This window comes from Ammospiza nelsoni, chromosome 6 (assembly GCF_027579445.1).
Source record: "Ammospiza nelsoni isolate bAmmNel1 chromosome 6, bAmmNel1.pri, whole genome shotgun sequence".
Taxonomy (NCBI): domain Eukaryota; kingdom Metazoa; phylum Chordata; class Aves; order Passeriformes; family Passerellidae; genus Ammospiza; species Ammospiza nelsoni.
The window spans coordinates 30,234,067-30,258,827 of NC_080638.1; the positions used below are offsets into that span (position 1 = coordinate 30,234,067).

Below are 24,761 nucleotides of genomic sequence, written 5' to 3' on the forward strand. Positions count from 1 at the left end.
ATCAACCTCATCACAACTCTTCCAGGGGACAAAATGAGTAGCTTTTTTTTCTCATAAGCATCAAGGGATACATGTTGCTCCTTCTGTACTCATTACAACATAATTGCAGAGGCAGGAGGTTGAGAATAAGTAAGAGAATAACTTATTTTTAAGGACTAATGGTTTTGTTATTTCAGGTCCCCAAACAAAAGGTTTGGTTCAAATTTATAAAGCAACATCATAAGAAACAGTTTGTATGTACTCAAGGGATTAAAATATTTATCCACATGTTACCCCCAAAAAACACCTGTGCTCCTTAAGCTCTACAATCTGAACAATTTCAGATTTGGACTGCTTCATGGTGTGTCTACAATCTGAGAAGTCTTCCTCCTGAGCCAAGGAAGCTCCTAGTCAATTTGAATGCAGAGCACTAAAGAGCTCAAATGAATGGGCAGCAGAGAAAATAGGGTTTGGCAGGCAAGTGGAAGAGAAAAAAAAATTGACATGATGTCAGTGCAAGAAGAAAATCACAATCTTGACAGGGAAGTCACAACTTGGTGGCCAAGAAGCCTGTTACTAGAGTTAGAAAACCAAGAATGTGTCCAACAAAGAAAAACCAAACACCACCTCTCCCCCCTATGAAAAAGACCCAAAAAACCCCACAGAGCAATGGCAGGAATACTACAGGCAGAGCAGCCCATATGCACTTCAGCACACTTCAAGTTACAACACTACTGCCATTAAGCTCTCAACACTTACCAGCAAAGACTCTAATGCTGGTCTACAGGGAACAACAACCTATAGCAACCTACCACTGCTGTGTGCTACTGCCGTAGCTCAAGTAATAAAGGCTGAAACAAGAGTTTAATTCACACACAAACCCCAGGTTATCAAATGAATTCTCTGTCTGAAACTTCAATTTATAGCTTGCTTTAAAACAAAAGAAGCTACATAAAGAGATTTACTTTAACACCAACATTCAAGCTACAAGGATTTAATTATCAAAACTATAGATGTTAAAAGCAACACTTTCTGTACTTTCAGAAAAAAACAGGGGTTTGCTCATTTTCTCCTCATTCCTCCCCAAGTGTTTTTACAATTTTAAGCATCAATAGTTCATACTACCTTTTTAGGGTATTTCAGCAAGAAGTTTCTTGTGTAGTTTAATATACAGCTTTATTTTAATACACTGCCTAATTTCTTTAAGCATTTCTTTGCAGCTCTCACACTTGAAGTACAAAGCAAGTAAACCACACTAAACAAGACAGACTGAATCCTGACACACAGGTCAAAACTGCCCATTAATTTTGTATTACAATTTATAAAGCTCATTTTTTCTAGGATACACATCAACATAAAAAATTCTTATTTACAACACAGTTTCCACTGAGTTCAGATGCAAAAGCAATTCTTGTAATCAGACCACAGTTAAGTACCACAAAATAAGGGAACAGTGACTAGTCTTAACGGAAATGTAAATATCTGAATTGCCATTAAGATGGTAAACATCAGCATCGTATTATGAAGACACGATAGGTCCTCCCTATATAGCTCAAATTTAACACTAAAGCAAGTCTCAAGAACTAAGTGAGGCAGTGTCCAGTGAGAAAACCAGCTATACAAACACGCTTGAAGATAAGAATAAAAGAAAATTTAAAAAGAAAATAATATATAGTTGGGGATTCAATTCAAAGCTGTAGAGGCAAACAGCTTTAGCATTTTCTAACCATTTATTATTTCATTTTAGGTTTTAAAAGTCAAAGTAGATTTTGGTGTAGCTTTCTACCTGTTTTACCACGAGATTCTGGATTTATCATCTTGAAACTTTTGTTCAATGCACATCTTTTATACATATTCTTCCGGAATGTAGGTGGTGCCATTCAGGGTCACTACACAAGTTTACAAGTTCCTTTGAAAAGACTGCAGGGCTGTTCAGACCAACAAGCTCAAGTCTGCTAACATTACACAACACTGCAAGAAGCTGCATGTAGAAAACATGACCAAAGAAGTTAAAAAAAAAAGGCTAGCTGAGCAGAAAGGATTAGTATAAAGCGTAGAAAGCTAAATTGCTCAAAGTTTGCTTTTGGCTGAAAAGGAAAACCAGAGGGGCTGTGGTTTGGTTTTGTTTACTGTATTGGCCCCCCGGGTTTGCTCAGTTTTCCCCAAGACTTTTCAGTCAGTTTTTGTTTTTAATATAATTTCACAGAAGACATACAATTTAAAATGTACACATACCATTATGGAAAGCTCTTTATGTTAATTTGTATTATTTGTGTTTCTACTTGCCTTTAATGAGAAGGAGGAGGGCAACTGCTTGTGAGTTCACCAGTAGGAAGACAAAGTTCCTAACTTACCCTCTACCATGATATGAGAGGACTTCTATCACATTTCAACACAAATAAGCTTTAATATTTATGATGTCACATACACTTCTCTAATACTGCTTACAACTTATCCTAGAGTCCAATGTAATATCCAACATCTAGTAATGTACAAAATCTAGATGTAACAGGAAGAGATAACATAGGTAATACTTCTAAAGTTCATGCCTACTTCAGTTTAATCAGTAGAGGAAGACAAGTTTTTCAGCTTACAGAATGTTTGTTAAAAGGTGTTCTATGTTGTCTTATTCTATGTTTTTTATTCTGTGCTTCTATGCTGAATCACTGCACTTAATATCAAGAAATTCGAGCATTTCCTCTGCATGCTGTCATTTGAATATGAGTCCCCAGCACTATCTACCCTCAAGAACACAAAAATCATGTTTGAAGTTCAAGGTACACAAATTAAAAATATAAACCTACACCCCAGAGATCAATCAAATAAGAAGTGGAGACCTAGTGACAACCTTGTAGCAAACTTAACCCCTCACATACCTATTTCCAAATATAATACAACTCTTTTCAAAGAAGAAATGACGACACTTGTATCTGTTAATGAATATTTGTTAGCATGCAGTTGCATTAAAATTAACTTGTTTAACATTTCTGACTGGAAACAGTTACAGGCTTAAAATGTCATGAGGATAAAATTTTGTCATCAGAAACTTGGAAAGATGCTTTATATTGAACCTTTTTATGCTTACTTCTGCAGTTTTACTAAGTTTTAAACAGAACCTGAAGACTCACAGTTTTATTCTACAACTGTCCAACTGCTGTATAAGACACCTAGCTGTAAGAAACAAAGCACAAACAGGAACATTTACATAAGAACAAGCCAAAACATTTGCAACATCTCCCTGGACCTACCTAACGCTGCTTTTAACCAAAATTCAGAAGAGAGAAGCCTAAGAAGCACAACATAAAAAAGCAGAACTGACATAATTTTATTGCATCAATAAGACCATTTTATTTTGCTACAAAAAATGCTAAACCCAGTGCCTTAGATAAAATTCTGAAATATAGAAAAAAATTTCATAAGAAGATTCCTGGAAAGATGTAGTATGAAACAAATACAAGGGTGAAATATCCATGTGGAAAACCATAAAGTTCTTAGGACAAAAATTGCAATCATTCTAACTAGAAAGCCAGCAAGAAAAAAAAACTACCACAGCAGAAAGTCTCCCTCACTCTTCTGAGGAAAAAAAGGAAAAAAAACCCCACAGCTAAAAAACCCAACACCCCTCCCCCATCACTTAAAGCCTAGATGGTTTTGAACATTAGTCAGGTTAAGCATGGTTAGAGATACGCACAGAACCTGAGTGATGTTTGGACATGCCCTTTCTCACACTATCAAATGAGAAACAGATCTATTTTCAATCACTAATTACTAAGCCTACATGTTCTCAGCAAGAGCTGGAATGAATAGTTTATGGCTCACGTACTCACATAAGCAATGAAATTTGCAAATGCAAGTAAGCAATAAAATTCTTCGAAGACAGAATGTATTTTGCCAAACCCAACAGCTGAAATGCTGTTCTCCTCTATTGTGCATCTATATCTCATTTGTGTTTGAAACCTGAGATGTACTTCACATGCATTTATGGGTTAGCACTACTGTTCTCCTCATGGCTGAGGCATTTATAGTTTATCTTCACATGCCCTACCACTATATTAAAACCATACTTGAAAGATACCCAAGTACAAAGAAGCAGTCTGTTCAGTCCCTATCTTCAGTACGGAGTTGTTAATCACCATGTTATTATGCATCTTAATAAAACCTACAGCTGCAGGGATTACTTACACTTCTCTGATAAAAAAATCAAAATATTGGCTCAGAGTATTATAACTTACTGTGAATATTTAATGAAAAATATCACTAATGACTATTTCTGAAGAACAGAGATGTGTGCAGCAAAGGAGAAACAATGAAGAACAGTGTGGTATCTCCAAGTTACAAACTTTTGCTAGAAAATAGTGCAGAAGTAAACAACACACAATTCAGGAAAGAAAGTAAAGCCCAGGACTTCAATTTTGTGGTTTCATTTATAAAAAAGAAAAAAAGTAAGTCTAAAGCTAGCCTGAAGATATCTTTACAATTATGTCAAAACAGTCACTACAACAACCTGAAAAGCAAAACCCTATCAAGGAAGGAACAAAGCAGGACAATAAAACCATCTGGTTTGAATTCTGAACCAAACATTTTTACAGACCAGCTTGCCAGTAAAATTTTTATATTAAGGCCAAAGATAAAACTAGGAGTCTTACTTATCCTACTTCATTGAACTTCCTACTTGAATGATTCCACTTTTAAAAACACTGGGCTGCTCACATAGACCTCTTGAATATAATGCTGATGTACTTCAGGTCAAAAAACTAAAGCTAAACTCCATCTGACCCCCTGCCCAATGCAGACCCTATATCCCAGAGTTTGGATATCAATCCCTAGTATTATATTCATGTAGCAGACAAATGTTCATAATTGACATTAATCTTTATTAAAGTTAGTTCTGACTTTGTGTTTAGATTTATTCACCAAAAGGAAAAGATGCTGTACATCTTCAAAACACAGTGTTACCAGCATATGTGGCATAGGATGCTAGCACATGATACACAGAAAGTCATGTTTGCATTCCATAGCCTTAACTAAAACCCCAAACATTAATTAGTGGCCACTTCAATAAATGAATGAGTTTTGTCTCACAGCTACATTTTGCAGCAATGTGAGCAATTCCATCACAACTGATAGATTTTTGATATTTTATCTAATTCCAAAAATTCCTATTCAACTCCTGTTTGAAATGAATACTTAGCAAATACATGAACAACACAGGTCAACAAAATGGAACCACTCTTCCCAAATCAAGCAAAAGTCATCTAATGAAAGCCTATGTTTTTCCCATATCATCCATATGGGAAAAAACACAGGATTGAGTCTCCACAAAATGTACTAAAATTCTGCTTTACTAGGAAGTGGTTAACAATTAATAGATGCAAGATGCATTTCAAGTGTTATTTCATTGGTAAGTTCCAGAACTGTAGAAATTCTATAGTAGCCTCATATATAATTTCTAACACTGCTGGCATCTTTTAGTGCTTAAAGGTAGCAATCTGACCTCGACTGAGATGACAAGATATCCAACATCAGAGGAAATTCTGTAAAACTCACACACAAAAGCTGCGACAATACAGTAAAATGCTTCTAAGATGAGAGCCCTTTCTAATGCTGATCTGCTTACCTGGGTCCAGTTACAGCACAGTTCTGCTGAATACACGAATAGAGACAGCCAACACACAACCTGATCACAGGAACTTTACACATTTTTCAGTTTCTATGATTTCTAAACTCCAGTTTCTGATGCAGGACTGTTTGGTTTAGTAGTTTGAGCATGAACTGGTAGACGCACAGAAAACAAGATCAGAAGCCCCATCTTCTGTAATTATATTCATTCTATCTGCAGGAAAATGTAGCAAAAACTAAAGCCATCAGAAGCATGGAACAGCTCTGCAAAACAGGCAAATCAATGACACCAGACCATGTGCAACATCAGTATAGAAGGGAAAAGTCATATGTTGCCAGCAGCTGCCATGACCATTGGCTGAGTAACAGAGAACTGCACTTCTTAATTGCAGGCAGACACACTAAGCATATATGTACAAATACAGACTGAAGAGGTGAACAGGTTTCCATACATCATATGAAACACAAGACTAATCCAAATTCAAAAAGCCCTATTTTGCCTGTCTGTAGAGATGTACTGCAGACCTCAAAAGACAGAAAACAGTATGAGCTGTTACTTCAATATTGCTATGCAATGTACAGAAGGAAAAATGCATCACACTACATGCAGTTTTATTTACAAAAGGGTATGCATCCTAAGAACTTAAAGTAAATAAACCTTAAATTGTAGCAAGCTGTAAAACAGAGCAGCAACTTAAAGAGCACATCTTTTACAATTAATATAGAACTGGAGAGAACACTTGACTTTTCAGGCCAGCTCAAGTTTTACAAAACATCACTGTGTTACATACAGCATTATGGTGGTTCTTTAAATGGTTACAAACAGCAATCCAGAAACAGCACACATCTGACCGAAACCAGGCACAGGACAGTGCAAAGAGGGTATTTCCAGAATATCACCATACAGTGGAGCAACTGCAACTAACCCACGACTCATCAATTCACTAGCTACTTCTGGAGTCTGAACAGCTGAACGAGGATAACAACTACCATAAGACGTCTTCCTTTTTCTTTATTATATATCCACCACACACACATAATTTCAGAATTTCCAGATGCTGTTTCTCTGCATTTTAATGAATTGCAATTTCTATTCAAATGCACATACTATCTCACAGCAAGTGAGTCATTCACCACTTCCTGGCATAATAATACAGAAATGAAAGTACTAAGTTGTATCTGCAGAAGTGAAATATGTACAAGTTTGTACAACATCCTGCTTAGTAGATTAGTAAAGACCATATCCATTAAGATACACATTTTAGCAGTTACATGAACAAGAATATATATATCTAGTCTCTAAAGACTGAAGGATAAAATGAAGTTATAATTATTGATTTAAATAATATTTGAAAAACAGAAACTGAATGCTGACTGGAAAAAAGGAGGTGGTACTAATATCAGTCTTTCAGTTATCCTGTGTGCATCGGTTAATTATTTGTTTCAGAAAGTTACCATAAGCAGTCACAGACGTTTAAGAATATTTATATAAAATTATAAAATAATCCTTCAGCAAGAGATTGGACCAGAGTACTTCAAAAAATCACATCAAATCAATATCCCCTGATCTTATGAAAATCCAAACCAAGTTGATTCTGTAATTCACTTGTAACAAGTAAATAAAATAATTTCTTAATTTTCTCAAAAAAAATGCTGTACATATATACACATGAGATGTATATATATTACACAGGTATGTTTTTAAAAACCTCCCAAAAGATTAATACATCTCAGTAGTAAGAAATACTGGCTATAAAGCACTTTCATTCTAAACAGTTAAAACATTTTCTCTCATTAATATTAGTCATGGGTAAGCCTAAAGAAGAAATCCACAATTAAAGATACAGATGTTACAAAACTTGTAATATAAGCCATAAATTGTGGGGAAAACTATCCAACAAACGCACACAAGAGAAAAACCAGTAAAGAAGGATACTATGAAAGAATTAGATTGATCATGAACAAATAAATGATGTAATTACTGCCTTGCTGCTAGACAAGACTGAGTAAATGTTTAAGCAGTGCTAAAGAAAAATTTGTTCTGCTTTCAAAAAGAAAAAGGGGGGGGCAGAATGACATTCATTTCTTACAAACATAAAGCAAATACTTCCTTTTCTCTTAGGAAGAACAATAGGATGGAAGGTAGGAAGAAACAACATAAAGCTAGTATTATTAACCATATCATGTCAGCAGATGCAGAGAACTCAATTCCAGATTGCTTCTTAAAGACAGCCTGCAATCCACTGAGAAGTACAGCTTGGATATTTGCCATTTATTAAAAATAAAAAACCAAAATTTTACATAATGGTCATTTGAAAACTGGAAATGGATCAGGCCAGCAAGAATGACAGCAAGCCTTTCCAGCTTAAGCTGCTATAGATTTGTACCTTTAAGATTACTTTGAAATTTCACTCAATGAAATGGCGGGGAAGACAAACTTTTTCAAAAGAGCAATTCAAGTATTTCACGATATTCAGCATCTGTCTTACATTAATTCTTTCAGCCTACTGACAATTAGTAAGCACATACAAAGTACAAAGTCTGACATGTTCTAAAACTTAAGTTATGTTAATCCTCCTTTGCACATAAGGCGAGAATCTTAATAGCTTTAAGCAGTAACAACACAAAACAGAGTGAAATCAAATTTTGTGCTAAGGAAAGCATACAGTCAAAATGGTAAATGGTAAATACATAAGGGAGACCTTTTATTAGTCACATTACTCTCAGTAGACATGAAGAGCTCTCACTTTAACAAGGCCTTAGGAAGAATGTGTTTAGCTTCTACGGTTAGTACTAGAAGAGTAACCTTGACTGTTTTATTAAAGCTACTGCAAAAATCTGTTACTAGGAATAACAGAAAAAGTTAAAAAAACCCAAAAACCAAATCTGCATACATCATTAAAGTGAAGGCATATAAATAGGTCTGAACTAACTGTAAACCAGTCAAAATTCATCAATAATCAATACGCAGCTGAACTTCAGTGTGGCATACTTTCTTTTACTCCCCAGAAATTAATTGCACTTATTTTTATAGCTGTTTTGTTAATATTGGGAGGCACACCACAAAAACAACTCCACAAAACCTCCAAACAAAACCAAAAGAAAACCTCATTATTGGTTACACATCCTATCTCACTGTGAGCTGGAAACCTTTTTAAGATTAATCACTATATTTTTTTAGGCAGTCTACATAATAGTAACAGTCAAATTTGCCATAGTTTGTTAAAAATACTTGTCTTGATACAAAATAGAATTTTATGAAGGGTTTGTCCACCTAGATGTAAAGATCCAGATTATCTGGTAGGTATTGGCCTTTGAAAATTCCACAAGTCAGACTGAGTTAATTAACATTATAACTGAGTTAATTAATTATACTGTCCTGAAAATGTATTTTAAAGACACTTATCTACCTTGACACAAAAAGTCTTCCAGTTAAGGCAGCAAATATAGTTAACCAAGAAAAGAAACAAACATTATAACAAGCAATAAACAAAAAAGATATTAAGAGTTCCAAATTTTGTTTTAAATGCCACTACTAATCTGTATCAATAACAGCTACTCTGGGTAGCTCATTGTTCACATTACACCAAACAAAACAATAGTTACGGAAAATAAGAGGAGACTACATTCCTCTCCAGCATTGGAAGGTTACTGTGTTCACATAATCAAGACAAAAAAAATAAAAAAACAAAAAAAACCAAAGTAAACAAGACTGTCTAGCCAGCAATGGCAAGGCTAAGCAAAAATTAAATCCCTAGGAGAATTCAACTTAGTAACTAGCCCATTGTAAGAATCCACAATTAAAGACAGCATGGTAAGAGTCTGGGATTGGTTTTATTTCTTGACACCACCTCAAGCCATGCCAGAGAGGCTGCAGTCGTTTGTATTACTCAATATAATGGAGCAGGTTTGATTTGATCACAAATAATAGCTTTAAGATACAGCTCTAAATAATGAGGACTGATGGTAACAAACCCCTAACATCTCTACTTATAGATTTTGTAAAACCTGTTTGGGTTCAACACCCATTTCAGTAGATCTTTCAAGATATTGCGAAGGAAACGCTTTTTCAGTTTTACTGAGCAAGAGTGAAGAAACAGGGAAGATGCTTAAGTGTAGTTTTAATTTAAGTCATTCATTAACAAAATACGACAAGGTACTTCTGGTAGGTCATTTACTTACCTCCACTTGCTGATTCTTGCTCTTCCCCTTCAGGAAATGTAGCCTGGCTTGGTAAGCTATTCCTAGAACGAGTGACTGACTCTAAGTGTGAAGCCCTTCCCAACAGAGATAGCTCATCTAGCACCTCTCCTTCTTTGGCTTCCAAATCAGATTTTGAAGTGGTTAACTGTTTTATGTTACCTGGTGCCATTAAACTATTTGGGTCATTTAAACAAGCTACAGTACCACTGTCCAGGCTTAACACTCTGGCACGATTCTTGGCACTGTTTGTGCTAGAAGTCCGTCGTGTAGATCTTTTTTTGCTAATTCCTTCAGAGCTAACGTGGGTTTTGTGAGCATTTTCAGAGTCTGCGCCCCCACGGTCTTTAGAAACATATTTGGTCTTTAAAGCACTGTATTTTCCCTCAGGAGACTGGCATGAATGGGAGGTGGTGCTGGAAGAGCTATCACTGCTGAACTGGTGAGCTGACTGCATGCTTGATGTCCTGCTCAAGTCACTTTGATCACTGGAGTCCTCATCGTGACAAAACACAGCACTGTGAGGTTTAGTACCAGATACACCTCGGAAGGAAACATATTCCCTGTGCCGACTTGAATCAAAACTACTAGCCCTCTTTTTTCCTGTCCTTCTCCGGCTTGACTTGTGGCTAGAGGCTGTTCGATGTATCAAACTAGAAGATTTTGGTCGGACATCTCCTTCTTTTTGTTTTGCACTAGTTTCTTTAGGAGTTCTTGAATCTACTAACACAGCTAGTTTCTCACTCTGCTCATCTCTTTGTTCAGCAGCCTTCCCATGCGGCCTGTCAGCTTGTGTAGTCAATTCATTGGCATGTGGGTTCTTATTGGCCTCTTCTGAAGCAGAGGCACCAAGACCTTTCTGGCTGTGCATCTCATCAGATGCATTAGAACCCTTTACCTCTTGAACACCACCCAGAGGACTCACTTCCACAGCAGTCCTTTGGCTACTAGTCCTTTTGTCAGTAGTAGCACTACTGTCATCCTCTGAGTCGACACCACAGTCTTTTTTCTTACCATCCTTTTCCTCTTCTCTAGGAGACTCCTCCTCGTGCTCTGATAATACACTTTCTATATGCGTTGAGCTAGTATGTTCACTTTTATAGCTACTGATGGTACTGTTGGTGTCACGATCAGTCCCGCTGCAGTAGCTTTCTGTTGAACCACTGCTTCTAGTACTCAGGCTTCTCAGACTGTCCATACTTTTGTCTGCTTTCAATGATTTGCTCTTCCCACTCTTAGTCAATGGTTGAGGGCTGCTACTTTTCAGAATGTCATCTAATTGAAAAACTCCTGAAATGCAAGAGTTCTCACCCAAAGACTCTCGGGATCCAGAAGGGGGTTTGGAAGCTTCTAACTCACTGACAGGATCTAGTCCTCGTTTTTGCTGATAGAGGGGGAAGTCATTTAGTGAAGCATCTGGAAAAGCAACAGCAGAGCTGGAAGTCCTTGGTACACCTCGAGGTCTATGATCCTTCCTATAGGAGTGAGAATGCAGAGTTACCAGCGAAGCTACTTCTGTGTCACATGCACCGTTTTTAGACTGGTCCACAAGCTGGTTGTTCGAGAGGCACACTTTGTCACCGCTGTCCCTTGGCAAATCCTGTCCAGAGGACAATGAAGGTTGGATGGAGACAAATGAGTCGTTCGACACCAGATGAAAAAGCTTCCGATCAGTTGCCAAATCTGTTTGAGTACACATTTAAAAACAGTCATCTAGAATGTTCATGTAAGTCGTATAGCTTCCTTTGAAACTGTTTATATCAGACAAAGTAAATGAACTGAAAAATCCAACTGCAAGTACTATGAATTTGTCACATTGCTATTTAAAAATATTTTATAACATTTGGGCAAATCTGACAGGCCTTTTTTTAATAAAAAAAGAAACCATCAATACCAGCTTATCCCTAGCAACTGATAAGACATGGCAATTCTGACAAGTTCCCAACTTCCTCTATTGCGGATATGTCTCAGATTTAATATTTTTACATATTCCAATGTTTCTTAATTATAAAACAGTACCCAGCCTTTCTTTTTGGTTCCTACATGCATTAAACAAACTCTAAAGTTATTAAAGAAAACCCAGTAAACCCTATTAAATCTGAAGTCACCAAAAACCCAGCAAAAATCACCTTTCCTACTAGATACCGAGTAAGTTCAGTTAGCAAGGATGCAATCACTGTCACACGTCTTTTTGTACTATAATGAAACTCCCTATGAAGTCGCTGAGTTTTACTACGTCTACAAAAAAAAGGTGCTTTTGCTGTTAAAGCAAATCATTAAGATTTATGGGTAGCTCTTGGTTAAAACAATCATTCCTGTTACCCATCACAGGGAGTCTCCTGTAAAACTACCCATCTGCAGGCAGTACTAAAAGTCAGGCTACTTTCCCTTTTGCTACTGTCACTAGCAGATCTGGAGGCCAAGTTAAGTTTCCACAGTTGTTAAATTCCTGTAGAATATATCTGAATGCATGTAACTTAAGAGACTTCACAGTTACATTACTCAGCTGAAAGTTGCAGAACCCTGCTGCCAATTAGAACAGCATGGCCACCTGTGATGCTCCATTCCAAACACACTTTTTGCACTGAGTCACACAATAATGATTGAATCATCCATCTAATGGTTCTAATCACCCACTAGTGATTAGACTGGCAAAAATGAAAGGTGGTATTCTCAGAGTTAATTTCCTCCTAATCACCAGCAAAATCAGCAAACAAAGATTTCCCTTTGGTTTTATGCTCTGTTTTGGTCTGACCAGGTCTTTTCCGGACAACGAAGCTAAACAAAAAATTGTTTTGTTTTGTTTCAGAACACAAGCTAACAGCTTCTTTACATACTAGGAAAAAAAAATTTAAATTAACCAAGCTCTGATAACTTGCATCTTGGAAGCGGCCTACAGGTCTAAGAACATAGAGCTCTGTATAGGGTTATTTACTTTATAGAAAAGCTTGCCACCATTTCATTTGTCTGTACTCATAAGGAAAGCAAATTAATCTACAATGAAGTCCATTAACCACAGGCCACCTGTAGTCTAAGAGATATTGTCTAAAGAAATCTAAGTTAGCTATCTTTCAGCAGTAAGGTGACAGTAAATATATACTACCTGCTGGAAGATTTCAGAACAAGGAACACAGTCAAATAAAGTTATAAGCATTCAAATTATGCTTCTCAGAAGCTTAAGTAATTAAGAAAGGAAACAGGGAACTTCAAAACAGACTCCAAGAAAGGGTATCAGTAAACTGCATTAATTTATTTAGCATATTAAGCAAAGGGTCTCTGGTAACAAAATACCATGTTTAAATATGGAGAAGAAGAAATTTTACCTTGTTCTTCACTCCCTTCTTTACATAGGCTAGAACTCTGGCCAAGACTCAAACTGATATCATCAGAGGTCTTGGCAGTGTCAGTATCACCTGCAAGTTTTAAGAAAAAAAAGAGTACTAGTGCTCGAAGTATTAACACATACACCTACATTCTCAACTGTCATGAAAGACTGTTGCTTGTATTTCTTCATCTAGGTAAGTACCAGTAGTTACAAAATTAGAATAACACAAGATTTCTTTTAGATATGTGTATTGTCTACTCTATTTCTATTATCTTCCACAGAACTCAATGGCAATCAAGATTGGGTTTTTTCCCTTCAAAGTGCATCTGCTGGAATATTTCCTTTTGCATGGTTGTCCATAAAAAAAGGAGGGGTTGACTAAGAAAATATTTCTAATGGTCAGAAAAGCAAGGAGAAAAACAAAATCAAGGTGACAAAAAATCGCATTCAAATTTTTTGGGTTTTTTGCCTTATTATTGGCTGGATATATTTACAAGAAAGTACTCATAATATGCAAAATTGTTATCTTTTCATCTTAGAGGAGTTCACAAGGGCTGGAAATTACTTCAGCTAAATGTCCAACAACAAGAAGTAATCAAGTCATTGATATGCAGTACCAGAAGGATAATTGGTTTCACTGAACTCAACACAGTAGAGAGAAGTCTACCCCAACCAACCCTTTGGCTCTGCATTTTATAGGCAAATGGAAAAGCTGTCATTACATGGGAATTAGATTATGGGCCCCACACTATTCTCTCCTTATGTTTTGGTCATATCATTTGCATGTCCAAAGAAGACTTCCCCCAACTAGTAAATGCTGTATTTCACTCAAAAAAAGAAAAAATGTCAAGACAGAAGGCAGACAGCATTTGGAAACAACACAGTAAACAATAGTGATTTGAAGTGCTTCTGCAAGGTAATTTAACTAGCTAAAGATCTCACCTTTGATGGTTGCTGCTGTTCCCAGACGAGATAACCCAGATCCAACCTAGAAACAGGAAATTATGTAAAAAGCTGTACACTTTCAGGAAATAAACAATTTTTATTTCCTATTAGTCCAACACAAGCATTTGCCTATACACTTAGGAGAGGTTTTTAAAGCCACAAAAGCATCCAGCAGCACAGTGCTGTAAAATTCTGACTATGTTTCCACTACAAAGAGATGAAAAGTCATAATTAAGCATCCAACTACATCACAGCACTATTCAACTCAAAAGCCAGTGTTCATGGAGACTTTACTATGCTGATTTTAAAAAGTTTCAAACTTAGGAATTCTCCTGACATAATGTGGCAACAAAGCATAAGTGCAGTGCTACAGTAATAATTGCTGTCGTAAACCTTAACATTTAATGCCACGATTCTGGTTGTCTAAAATGCTTAAAGAAAACACAATCTTAGTATAAAACTTATCCATCTTAGTATAAAACTCATCAGTTCACAATAAACACCAAGCTAAATCCAAAAATTGCTCCCATGTGAAAAGATACATATTTTTCCAGTTAATTTCACATTCAATGGCAAACCAGCAGGCATGGCACCTGCTCATACAAAAAATTTCACCATTTAGGTTTGCAATCTACCTTGCTAAATATATCCTATAATCCATTGGAGATTACTCTGCAGAAATGCTAAAGAGAATTTGGTCTTACCTTCAATAACATTTTCAATACAACCTCTCAACTTCAAAGAGCATACAACAATGCAGGTGTCAGATAATTAAATCACTCAAATAAAACAGAGGAAGAGCACTCAAAGGCAAAATCTGAACCTATAATACATAAATATGATGGCCATTTGATTGATGGATGTATACTTACTGGGGTGCTGTTTTCCAAAAATGCCTAGTTAAAATTACTCTGGGGAAAAAAGCAAAATTCTACTAGTTATTTTCTGTAAGCACAGCAATTTCAGGTAACCTGAAGATGCGTGCAGATCCTATTCAGCCATAGCACAGAAGAACAATGGCTTTATGTATAATCTGAAAAAGCAGCTAAGAGCTTGTTTAATACATTTGCTTCACAACATTGTCACACACACTTTTAGTAACTCATATTGTCATGTTTCAACAGTTTTCCATTCAATAATATGTCACTGAATACAAATGCATCATCACCGGAAAGCTATTTCATACAGAAAAACTGAACAGAACTCAGATGCTAACTGTTCATGTTCTCTTTTGATGCTCCACATTCAATCACAGAGGACCAGTGTATACTAATTTTCTTAGAACAAATACATTCTAAACACTATACTTTCTTTCACAGTAGCTTGAACTTCTTCACATGCTTTAATATGAATATTAAAATATTAAAACATGCTTTAAAATATGTTTGGAACATATTTTTTTCCAAGACTAGTCAAATAACTAGTCTGGGCATCATGTTTCTATCTTCCTACATGGACTATCACTTCTTATTCCTTTGCATCAGCAAATGCCTTCTCTCTTGAAGGAAAATCTCTTAAGAGTATCTATGCTGCATAGCTGAGCTTGATTCAGATAAAACACCAGCATTAGCATACCACTGCACTTTGCTATCTACTGCTTGCTCAGAGAGCTAATTAGAAGAACATGATATTGCAATACCAAGCCGACGACTTCCATGTCATTTGAAGACAGGTTCTGTGTCTTTACCAGGATGCTGCATTGTTCATTATCAACATAACTGTACAGCCTGACCAGTTCATCTACTTGTCCTCATGAAGGGTTGATAAAAACTAGCCACAACCAGCTAAATGTCACAAGCCAACAGACAGAACAGCACATCCAACACTATGGAATTTGAACACATAAACCTGGCAGACATAATACGGAAACAGATTAACTTCCCCAGTGAAATTCAAGGCAACTAGAGCATAATGAAGTTACATTAAAATGTAATAAAGCCACGTTCTTCAGCACTTCCATCTGGCAGGACTCCCTATTTATTGCTTTCTTCACAACCCTGCTGAACAATCAAGGAAGTGAAGATTTTGCAGAGGACATGCAAAAATTAAACAGTTTTTGTCTTTCCATTTTTAGCATGTCTTTCCATGCTTTAGCAAACTAACTTTTTTGAGCCCCAAATCTGACCTATCAGGAAAAATAACCTGCAGAAAGCCATTCACAATTGCAAGAGATAATCAGCAGTGGAAATATTCTAAGATAACATAAGCTTCCTCAAATACAGCATTTAAATTTACAGATTAAGCTTTAAATGGTAGAAGAAACAAAAGTAAGGGAGGAAGACAAAATTAGAACATCAGCATGAAGATACAGCTTGAGCTACCCAAGGGGACAAGGGAATCCCACTACAGTGGGTTCTTAGTACTTAGCTCACCATACTCTGAGCCACTTTGATTTCTTAAATCAGAAGAAAACTAACTGAGGAAAAGGGAATACTTACTGACAGGACAGTAGGTTCCCTTTCAAAATCCAGCCATTCATAATTTAAGTACAAGATGGGTTGAGAGCTACGCTGCTGGGAGAATGCAATGCCTTCCTAATAATGCAGTTACATACAAAAAAGAAAATTGTTTTTAATCTAATATTAATTACCAAAAAAACTCGCAAAAATAACAGGAAGAGGTTATCTACGAACTGCAAAGCCAACAATACTAAAGCAACAACTGTAGTAGCTTTAATTCTTACCTGGTTGTTTGGATCTATCCCAGCATAAGAATTGCGTGAACTACAGCCAACAGGAGGAGTTGCTTCTCTTATGAACTCTGACATCTCAATACCTCCACCAGGGTCACTGAGAGAAACATTAAACAAAAAATCAACACATTATCCTCACCAGTTAAACAAAATTTTGTCTATGTTGAGCGCATATTCAAAACAAATTTTCCCTTCTCAAAAATCAAGGGCTCAAATATATCCCAATATCTTGGATGAACACTGGCTGTTTGACACAGGAAGCTCAGTCTGAGCCAGAGCACTCTATATGCTCTCATAGAAACTGCTGCCCCAAGTCCACTGTCACCAGCCAACACAAACTGTGAAGACTTAGGCCCTAGAAGGCATTCCAAAATGCTGACATTTTAAGTTCTCTCTGTCTTTATGCGCACGTGTTATTTTTGGATCAGCTGTTCAACCATAACACCCAGAAATTCACCTCTAGAAGAAAACACTACATAGAACTCAGAGCATGGAAAGGACTCCGGGTCCTTTCCTTAGACTGAATCTGGGAGCAAAAGCAAGGATGGCTAATGAAGAAAGCCACATGTGAAAGCTTTTAAACATGCAGAGATATACAGGGCCATAGTATTTCTCCAGGGATGCAAACCACATCTTTCTACTCAAAAATAACTTCCCTTCAGATACTTTACAGCTCCTACCAAGCAGTATTTTGAGGTACAACACATATATCATTGCATCCTAGTGATCTCACCCTTTCAGGATTAATAACTATTGGTTTGAAAGTATTTCCTAGAGCAACATTATCAAATTGTAATTCCACAGAATTCAGCTTGCCAAAGGCAAATATTTTATGAAAAAAAAAGCAAGTTGGATTCATCCATTAGGACAATGGGGTCTGAAGTCAGTTAAGGACTAAAACACAAGGATCCAACCCAACACTAATTGTTAATTGCAAAGAGGAAGCAGTTGAGGCACTCTTTTTCCTATCCTATCAAAGTTCTCTTCAAGCATCTTGATCCAGGAGACTCCCAAACAGAATTATCTGCAGGGTAATTTGACACTGATCCTCTCTACTTCTTCGCAGGTATGAACAAAATCTTCTCAACAATCAAATTCCAGCATTTTGCTTAAAGTACTCATGCACAATGCTCGTCCATCAGACCAATACACTAAAGACAAAGGTCCTCTGAAGAAGGGAACACAAATGGACAGAAGCACTGCAAGGCTTACTTAATGGACAACTAACTAGTCTTATAGGAAAGTCTTAGACAATAGGAACAAGACTTAATAGGGTGGCCTGTGCAGGGCCAGGAATTGGAATCGATGATCCTGATGGGGTCTCTTTCATCTCAGCATATTCTGTGATTCCAACAGTTTCTGAAATACATGGACATCAATCACAGATATTGTAAGCAAACTGTCTGCACACTAAAGGATCTGACACATGATTCATCCTGCAGCATGACATGTTAAGCTGTTGTCATCCTGGAGAGGTGTACAGGCACAACCTCGGGAATCACTCTAAATAATATAAGAAGCACATGATTCTTCCTACATCAGCGATGACAAAGAAAGGACAGTTTGAAGTTAGGAATAATAATATATATTCCTTCAGTAAAAATAAGTTAACTTAAAAGACAACCAGCCATTAGCTAGCAGAAGAACTATGGTCCAACTCAGGCAAATTAAAAAAAGTAGTGAGAAGCCACCATTTTGATACAGCTCAACAATGGGACAGGCATACTCTTGGAGATGGCTGTTTACAGAGCCCTCTCTGACCTAGTATCATCAATTATGCTAAGGCAGGTAAGGAAAATTAATTTTAAAAGAATCAGCACCAGCTCCAGCCAAAGCATTCCTCTGTAAGCATTTAGAAATACATAAGAACATAACATGAATTTAAAGACTAAACTGAAAAATTCTCACAATGCTTAAGTTCAGTCATACATTACAACGTCAACTGAAGATACAATAAAGAATGCCTTTCACAAAAAGATGAAATTCCTTTCCTGTTTGAATAATTAATTGAGAAACACTGCATGTGATTAAAGTACATCTTATGAAGTAGAAAAATAAGTCATTGCAAATAAACTTCCATGCATAGAACCAGGTAGTTAGCCAAAGAAGGCATCAATTTTGTCTAAAACTGAACCACCAGATATCAGCATAAGCAACAACAAAATCCATCACCGCCACTCTACTCACAGCTCCTATATTCTGTAATAGCACACACAAATGAATTAACTAAAGCTAGTAAAAAACATCAACAAATAAAGTCTGCAGGAAGAAGCAGGAAACAGATTTCTAGGATTGACCACTGTATGCCAAAACACCTGGACTTTTGCAACATCCAGAGTTCTTCAGGAGCTACTTGACACTAGTGCTGTGGCCAGGACTTCCTGATATGAAATTCTACCATCTGTTTCTTACAGTTTGCTGTCTTCATTCCTTAGGCAAGTGCTACACATTACAGTTTGCAAACAAAATAACTGCAGTGAAGTTACAACACAAATCAAGAAGACTGAAAAAATTACAGCCAGCAACAGAGACTGCTGTGAAAGAGGCACTCAAAGATGACATAAAGCAAATTAAAACTACTGTTTCTAATTATTAGTAACTCTGAAGGAAAATTACTATCTGCAGGTATATCCCATCAGCATGTCAGAGCCTAACCAAATGCATGAAGACGCCGTAAGTCTACATGAATTCAAGTTTAAAATCTGACTTAGGCTGATTGACTACAGAAATGTGACATCTGACCAGAACTTCAAGGAGTAATCAGAAATAAGTTTCTTTGATTTCTGGACAAAGCAGAGGAAGAGTTTTATTATCTTTAGAAAATCATCGTCTGTCCTTAATGTCCAATAAAAGAGTAGGGTAACTAGTCAGAAGGCTGCTGTCGAAATACATAAGAACCACGGCATGTACTGCAAATGCTAGATCACAACAGATTCAAGTATTACGAGAAATTTTCTTCCAAGCTTGAGTCACTAATGATAGTCAAAAATAAAAACTAACTCCAAACTCAAGAACATGTCTGCCAGCCACAGAAAACTGCAAGGAGAATAAATAGCAAAGGCAACAGTCTTTGAGAGAGATCACCTTTTTCAAATTTTATTTGCTCACTTTTAAGTAGACTGTAAATATTTCAAAGATGCAACATTCTCCAGCTACTAGCTTTACCTGGCAGAAGTAGACTTGAAATTTATGTAGCATCATTATTACAGGTTCTGATGGAGATCAGGAACACCAGCATCACCAGATGAACACTTTATGATACTTTGAACTATAACAGCCACTGACAAGAAGCTATATTCATATATCCAAAAGAAGATTGACTTAAGTGCTTTAAATTATTTATGTGGGTCCACTGATACCCAACAAAGATCATGCTTGCACTGCTTCTATATTTCTATGAGACCAGGAGCCTGTATCCCCCCCAGTTGCTTTCATGAAACCTCACACAAATATTACTATACTAACACCTGAAGTACAAAACCAGCAACACATATTCCTTTCTCTGAATTAAGACTTTCTTTCAAAAACATTAACTAGAGAATTTCAGCTTTAGAAAGAGGAGAGCAAAAAAATAAACAAGACATTTCTAAAGGAATGGTAAGTTGTTCTTTGCTTAAACATGCCAAAGTTTCATGGAAAGAAACCCTCATCCACAAACCACAATTAACTGAAGATAAATGAGCAGTTCAAGCAAGTCCACAAACGACAGCATATAATTTGTTAGATACCTGAAAGCACCACTTAGATGATAAACATCTTCAGAAAAAAAGAAGTTCTAAGAAGCTAAACAGAATCCTGAACACAACCACTGCTTAATCCTGCAAATAAATATAGTAAGATTTGTATCTAAAGTGCTCTCCATGACTGTATATGTGGCAAGGTAAAAACTCAAGGATGGCTCTGCAAACTATACTATATGCATATTTATTCAGTATCACTTGCTGTAGCCTAAGCTATCAAAACTAATTTTCTGATTATGCAAATATTTTAGATAGTATCTCTGCTCAGATCTCCCCTATATACACCTTGTATTAGGGGAGCAGAGTTTAAAAATCAGAAAATCCTACACACACATTCTCTTGCCAGACCAGTTTGGGTTTTTATTAGTGTTCCAATTTAACTTACTAAGGAGGTTACAGCTCAATATTAAACACTCATTCTACATCCCATCTACTGGTTTGAATGCTACCCCAGAGTTCTTGTAAGCTTCCAGGCAAAGATTAGTGTATACTGTACATCCCACTTACCAAAAAGTAACTCCGTAATTTCTGCATTGACCTTGTTCCCAGTTCTAGTTAAGAGACCTGAAAGTGGGAACAAGGATCATATAAAAGTTAATGAAACTTTAGTTGGCAAGCAGGACACACAGCATTAAACTAACCTCTACTTCTGAGCTCACAATGCTTATAATGTAGTATCTCGTCCCATGTCAACTGCTCCCTAGACAAAACAGAACTGAAACAACCAGAAGTAATTCACAACACTAGCAGAAATTCCCTTACCAACTCTGAGCCCCTGTTTTGGAAGCAAAAGCTACATAGCAAAAACACCAAACAAAAAGAAAAACCCCACCAAAAACAACTCAGACAAAATGCCTAAAGGTCACACCTAAAACATGCACCACGAAGGTTGCATGAGAAAGAACAGACCACTAGTTTACTTCCATTAATTTTATTAAGCAGAGTAAGCATTAAGATACAATTAGGGAAGCAGCCTGCCAAAATACCTCAGTACAGTGTTGGTAAGGTATAGGGTAATCTAAACAGAGTCACAATTAATATCACCAGTTTCACCTGCCAAACACATCATGGAAAACAAGTCAGGTTTATAAAAGATTGATACAAGAAGTTACTGTATATCAGCTTTAGAGGAATCTAAGACATCGTTTTTGCCAACAATACCTGAGCTGAGAGAAGACACACAAGAACCTACGACCACGAGGAGCTACCCCATATATAGACGGGAATGTCCTTGTACTTCCAGGCTTATCATTTTAAAGAGCAGCAGTTGAACACTTCCTTTCTTTAAAAGCATCACAATAAACACACTCAAGAGGCTTCTTTCAACCACGTTTCCTTAGTAAGACACACAATCTTTCAAGAGTCAGGACAGCATACAAATCATCTCACTTTCAAAACTACTCATGGCTACTAGTACCGGAAACTCAGAGACAAGAGAAAGGCCATCTCTAAAAGCTAACAATTCAAGGTTGATTTATTTCATGCAGTTTAACTTTTAAGATTGTCTCAATTATCTAAGGCAGGCAGAGGCTTTGATATTAGAGCTCATAACATCCATAGTCTGATCAAACTGGTCTAGCTGGCCTTGTTGATGAATCATCTTTTCTTTCTCCAAATAGTCTGGTCAGAGGAGGAAAACCTCTGGCTTTGTTTTACGATAGCTACAAAGGAGATCTCTGGAAAGGAATCACCTCCTTTTGACAGTACTTTAGAATCATTATCGTCATTGCTGAGCACAACAATTCCAGAATTTCCAAATTCACAGGACAGTATTCTCCTTGAAAAGACTGAGTGGAGTCAAGCATTGTATCCATCTCCTGGTTTTGCAACACTAAAATTGCAACCCAATCAGACACTCCTCCTGGTGAGGAAAGAATTAGTATGTAGTGTATGGTCTTTGACAGCTAGATTTTTAATACTACATCTACCACTGAAATTAGATTACTTGTACTAATTATGTTCATTAAACATTTAGTGACCTAATCTGCTCACATTTCCCGGGCTATTGCTTCCAGCATGTTCAATACTGCTCTTGAACTCCTTTGGGGAAGGAACTAGGAAATTATTGTGAATGCATTATTTCAAACCTAACACATAAATAAGTCTACTTTTCAAGACCAGACAAAAAACCATCTGTCAGAACTACAGAGGTCTGTATCTATATTCCCTAGTGTTCCATCTCAATCACAATTCCAGTTACACAGCTGATGAAGACAGGACCTGTTAGTCATTTGAAGCAGTATGGAAAGTTCAGCAGACAACTTACCTGGGCCCATTGCTGTCTTTCCTCTTTGCTGAAACACTGCTTTGTTCTGTTTTTGCACCTCTGTCCATATGCTCACTGGCATTCCTCTCCACAATTTCTCCCTCATCCAGTGCCCTGTGCAAACGGTAATTCACCATCTTCAAAACGATAAAGAGAGCTGCTATCACTGGGCAATAGACAGCTACTATCATCATGGAAGAAGGAAGAGCCTTTCAAAAAAAGAACAAGAAAACGTTAATGAACACAAGGTTGGATATCCATAAGAACATCCCTAGATTTTAACTGTTTATTTCATGGAGAAAATATGGTAATTCTGAAAGTTACACCACCTACAGCCAGTCTTCATGTGAAAAATGTTAAAAGTTTAGCAACACACAAGAAAGAAACCGTTGCACTACCAAAGATACTAAATCACCACAGCATTGTACTAAATAAACTTGTTTGACTGAAGCTTGAGAACCAAGCTCAACTCTCACTCGTTCCTTCTATGCTTTTGCAATGCAAGACCCAGGCAAGGAAATATAGAGCTAGCATGTGTGAGATAAATATTTTTAATTGCTATGAGTAGAAAAAAAGGGGAAGATTTTAAGCACATAAAAAACCAACAAAGCATGAGGTGAGATCTTATTTCAGGGCTAGTACACAGCATCAAGTTCATTTCAGAAAAACTTGATGCCCATTTGACAGCATGGCTGTACAGGAGAAAACCTGCTTAGATACCAAACATTGGTGTTTTGACTTCACTCGTCAGCTTCCAACAGCTACTGCTGCATGACAAGACACTGATCAGTCACAAAAGCCAAACTGTTTCCTACTTGCATACATAAAGAGGTTGCTCACATGTGTGACTCACACACTGCACAGCAGAACCCAACCTGCAAGACCACAGGCAGCAAAGATTTGTGCTAGATCATTGTACGCCCATGGAAAGGTAGCCAACACATGTTCTGAAAAAAATTTTTCATCTGTATGAAAGGCGGCCAGAAGCCGCATTAAAAAAACCCCTCAGTCCTGAATGCAACATTTGAAATTCCACTCTAAGTTAAGAGTGGAATGCATGCAGCTCTTGCAGAGGTAAATAAGGCTTTCATAAATCAATCACTTCAGCAATAGGTATTGACAAAGTCCAGCCTGGCAGCTATTGAGGAGAAGTGTTCGAAGTACTGGTTAATCTTCAGATTTCACTTCAATGCATTCCTCCTTCTAAAACACGCTTTATTTGTGTTCTTAAATTTTGCCATTTCCTGAGGCAGTGATTAAACAAAATGAGATATTAAGTCTCAGTATGCATCCAAAATTTGACCATTTCCTTTAAAAAAGCAACAAAAGTTTAGGTTGTGTATTTCACTGCACCACTATCCTCTACCCTGCTCACAGTGTAGTCTGAGATATACCTCCAAAATATAAAAATACACACAGACATATGACAATCAGAATTAAACATCAGATATCCAGCTTGAACATTAATGTACTAAATGAGTAGAACAAATGAGCTGTCTTTTTAGACCTCACAGCTGAAGGACAATTCCAGCTCATTTTCGTATCTCCCTAGAGAGACCATGGGAAGAGAAGAGTCATCATTGATAAAAAAGCCCCAGGAACATCTTGCAGAGTCAAAACAATGCTCAGAGTAGAAGACAGCAATGCCTCCCTAACCAGTGCATTGAAACATTTTGAGCCATCTAAAATTGACTGGCTGACAACATAGTGTAACATTATGCAAGGTAACAATCTCCTACCTAAAACTACTGCCCTGAATCCCAGAAGGATTTTAAGTAGCATAACTTAACCACAGTAGTCAGCCAAACAATTTTAAAGGACTCAGCCTGGTCATATGTGCTGAATAGAGAGGCCTCCTTTTCCTTTTCTCTACTTATTTCCCCTTCTGACTCTTCAAGACGCCCCTGGAACTTTGATAACCATGATGACTCTTTGTAACCTAGCAAGGTATTGCTCCAAAACAAGTGGAGTCTGACAACCATCATTAACACCTGC

General features: G+C 37.0%; 1 protein-coding gene across 2 annotated transcripts in view; it reads right to left on the reverse strand.

Annotated features, from left to right (window-relative positions):
* Positions 1-24,761, reverse strand: part of PCNX1 (pecanex 1) — an 88,848-nt gene that overhangs the window by 58,087 nt on the left and 6,000 nt on the right. For both annotated transcript variants that reach the window (XM_059473437.1, XM_059473435.1), the window contains exons 2-6: positions 22,767-22,975; positions 16,752-16,857; positions 14,066-14,111; positions 13,122-13,211; positions 9,781-11,481 (exon numbers count right to left, since the gene is read on the reverse strand). In XM_059473437.1, coding sequence (XP_059329420.1) covers positions 9,781-11,481; positions 13,122-13,211; positions 14,066-14,111; positions 16,752-16,857; positions 22,767-22,975 — 2,152 coding nt within the window. The remainder of the gene's footprint in view (positions 1-9,780; positions 11,482-13,121; positions 13,212-14,065; positions 14,112-16,751; positions 16,858-22,766; positions 22,976-24,761) is intronic.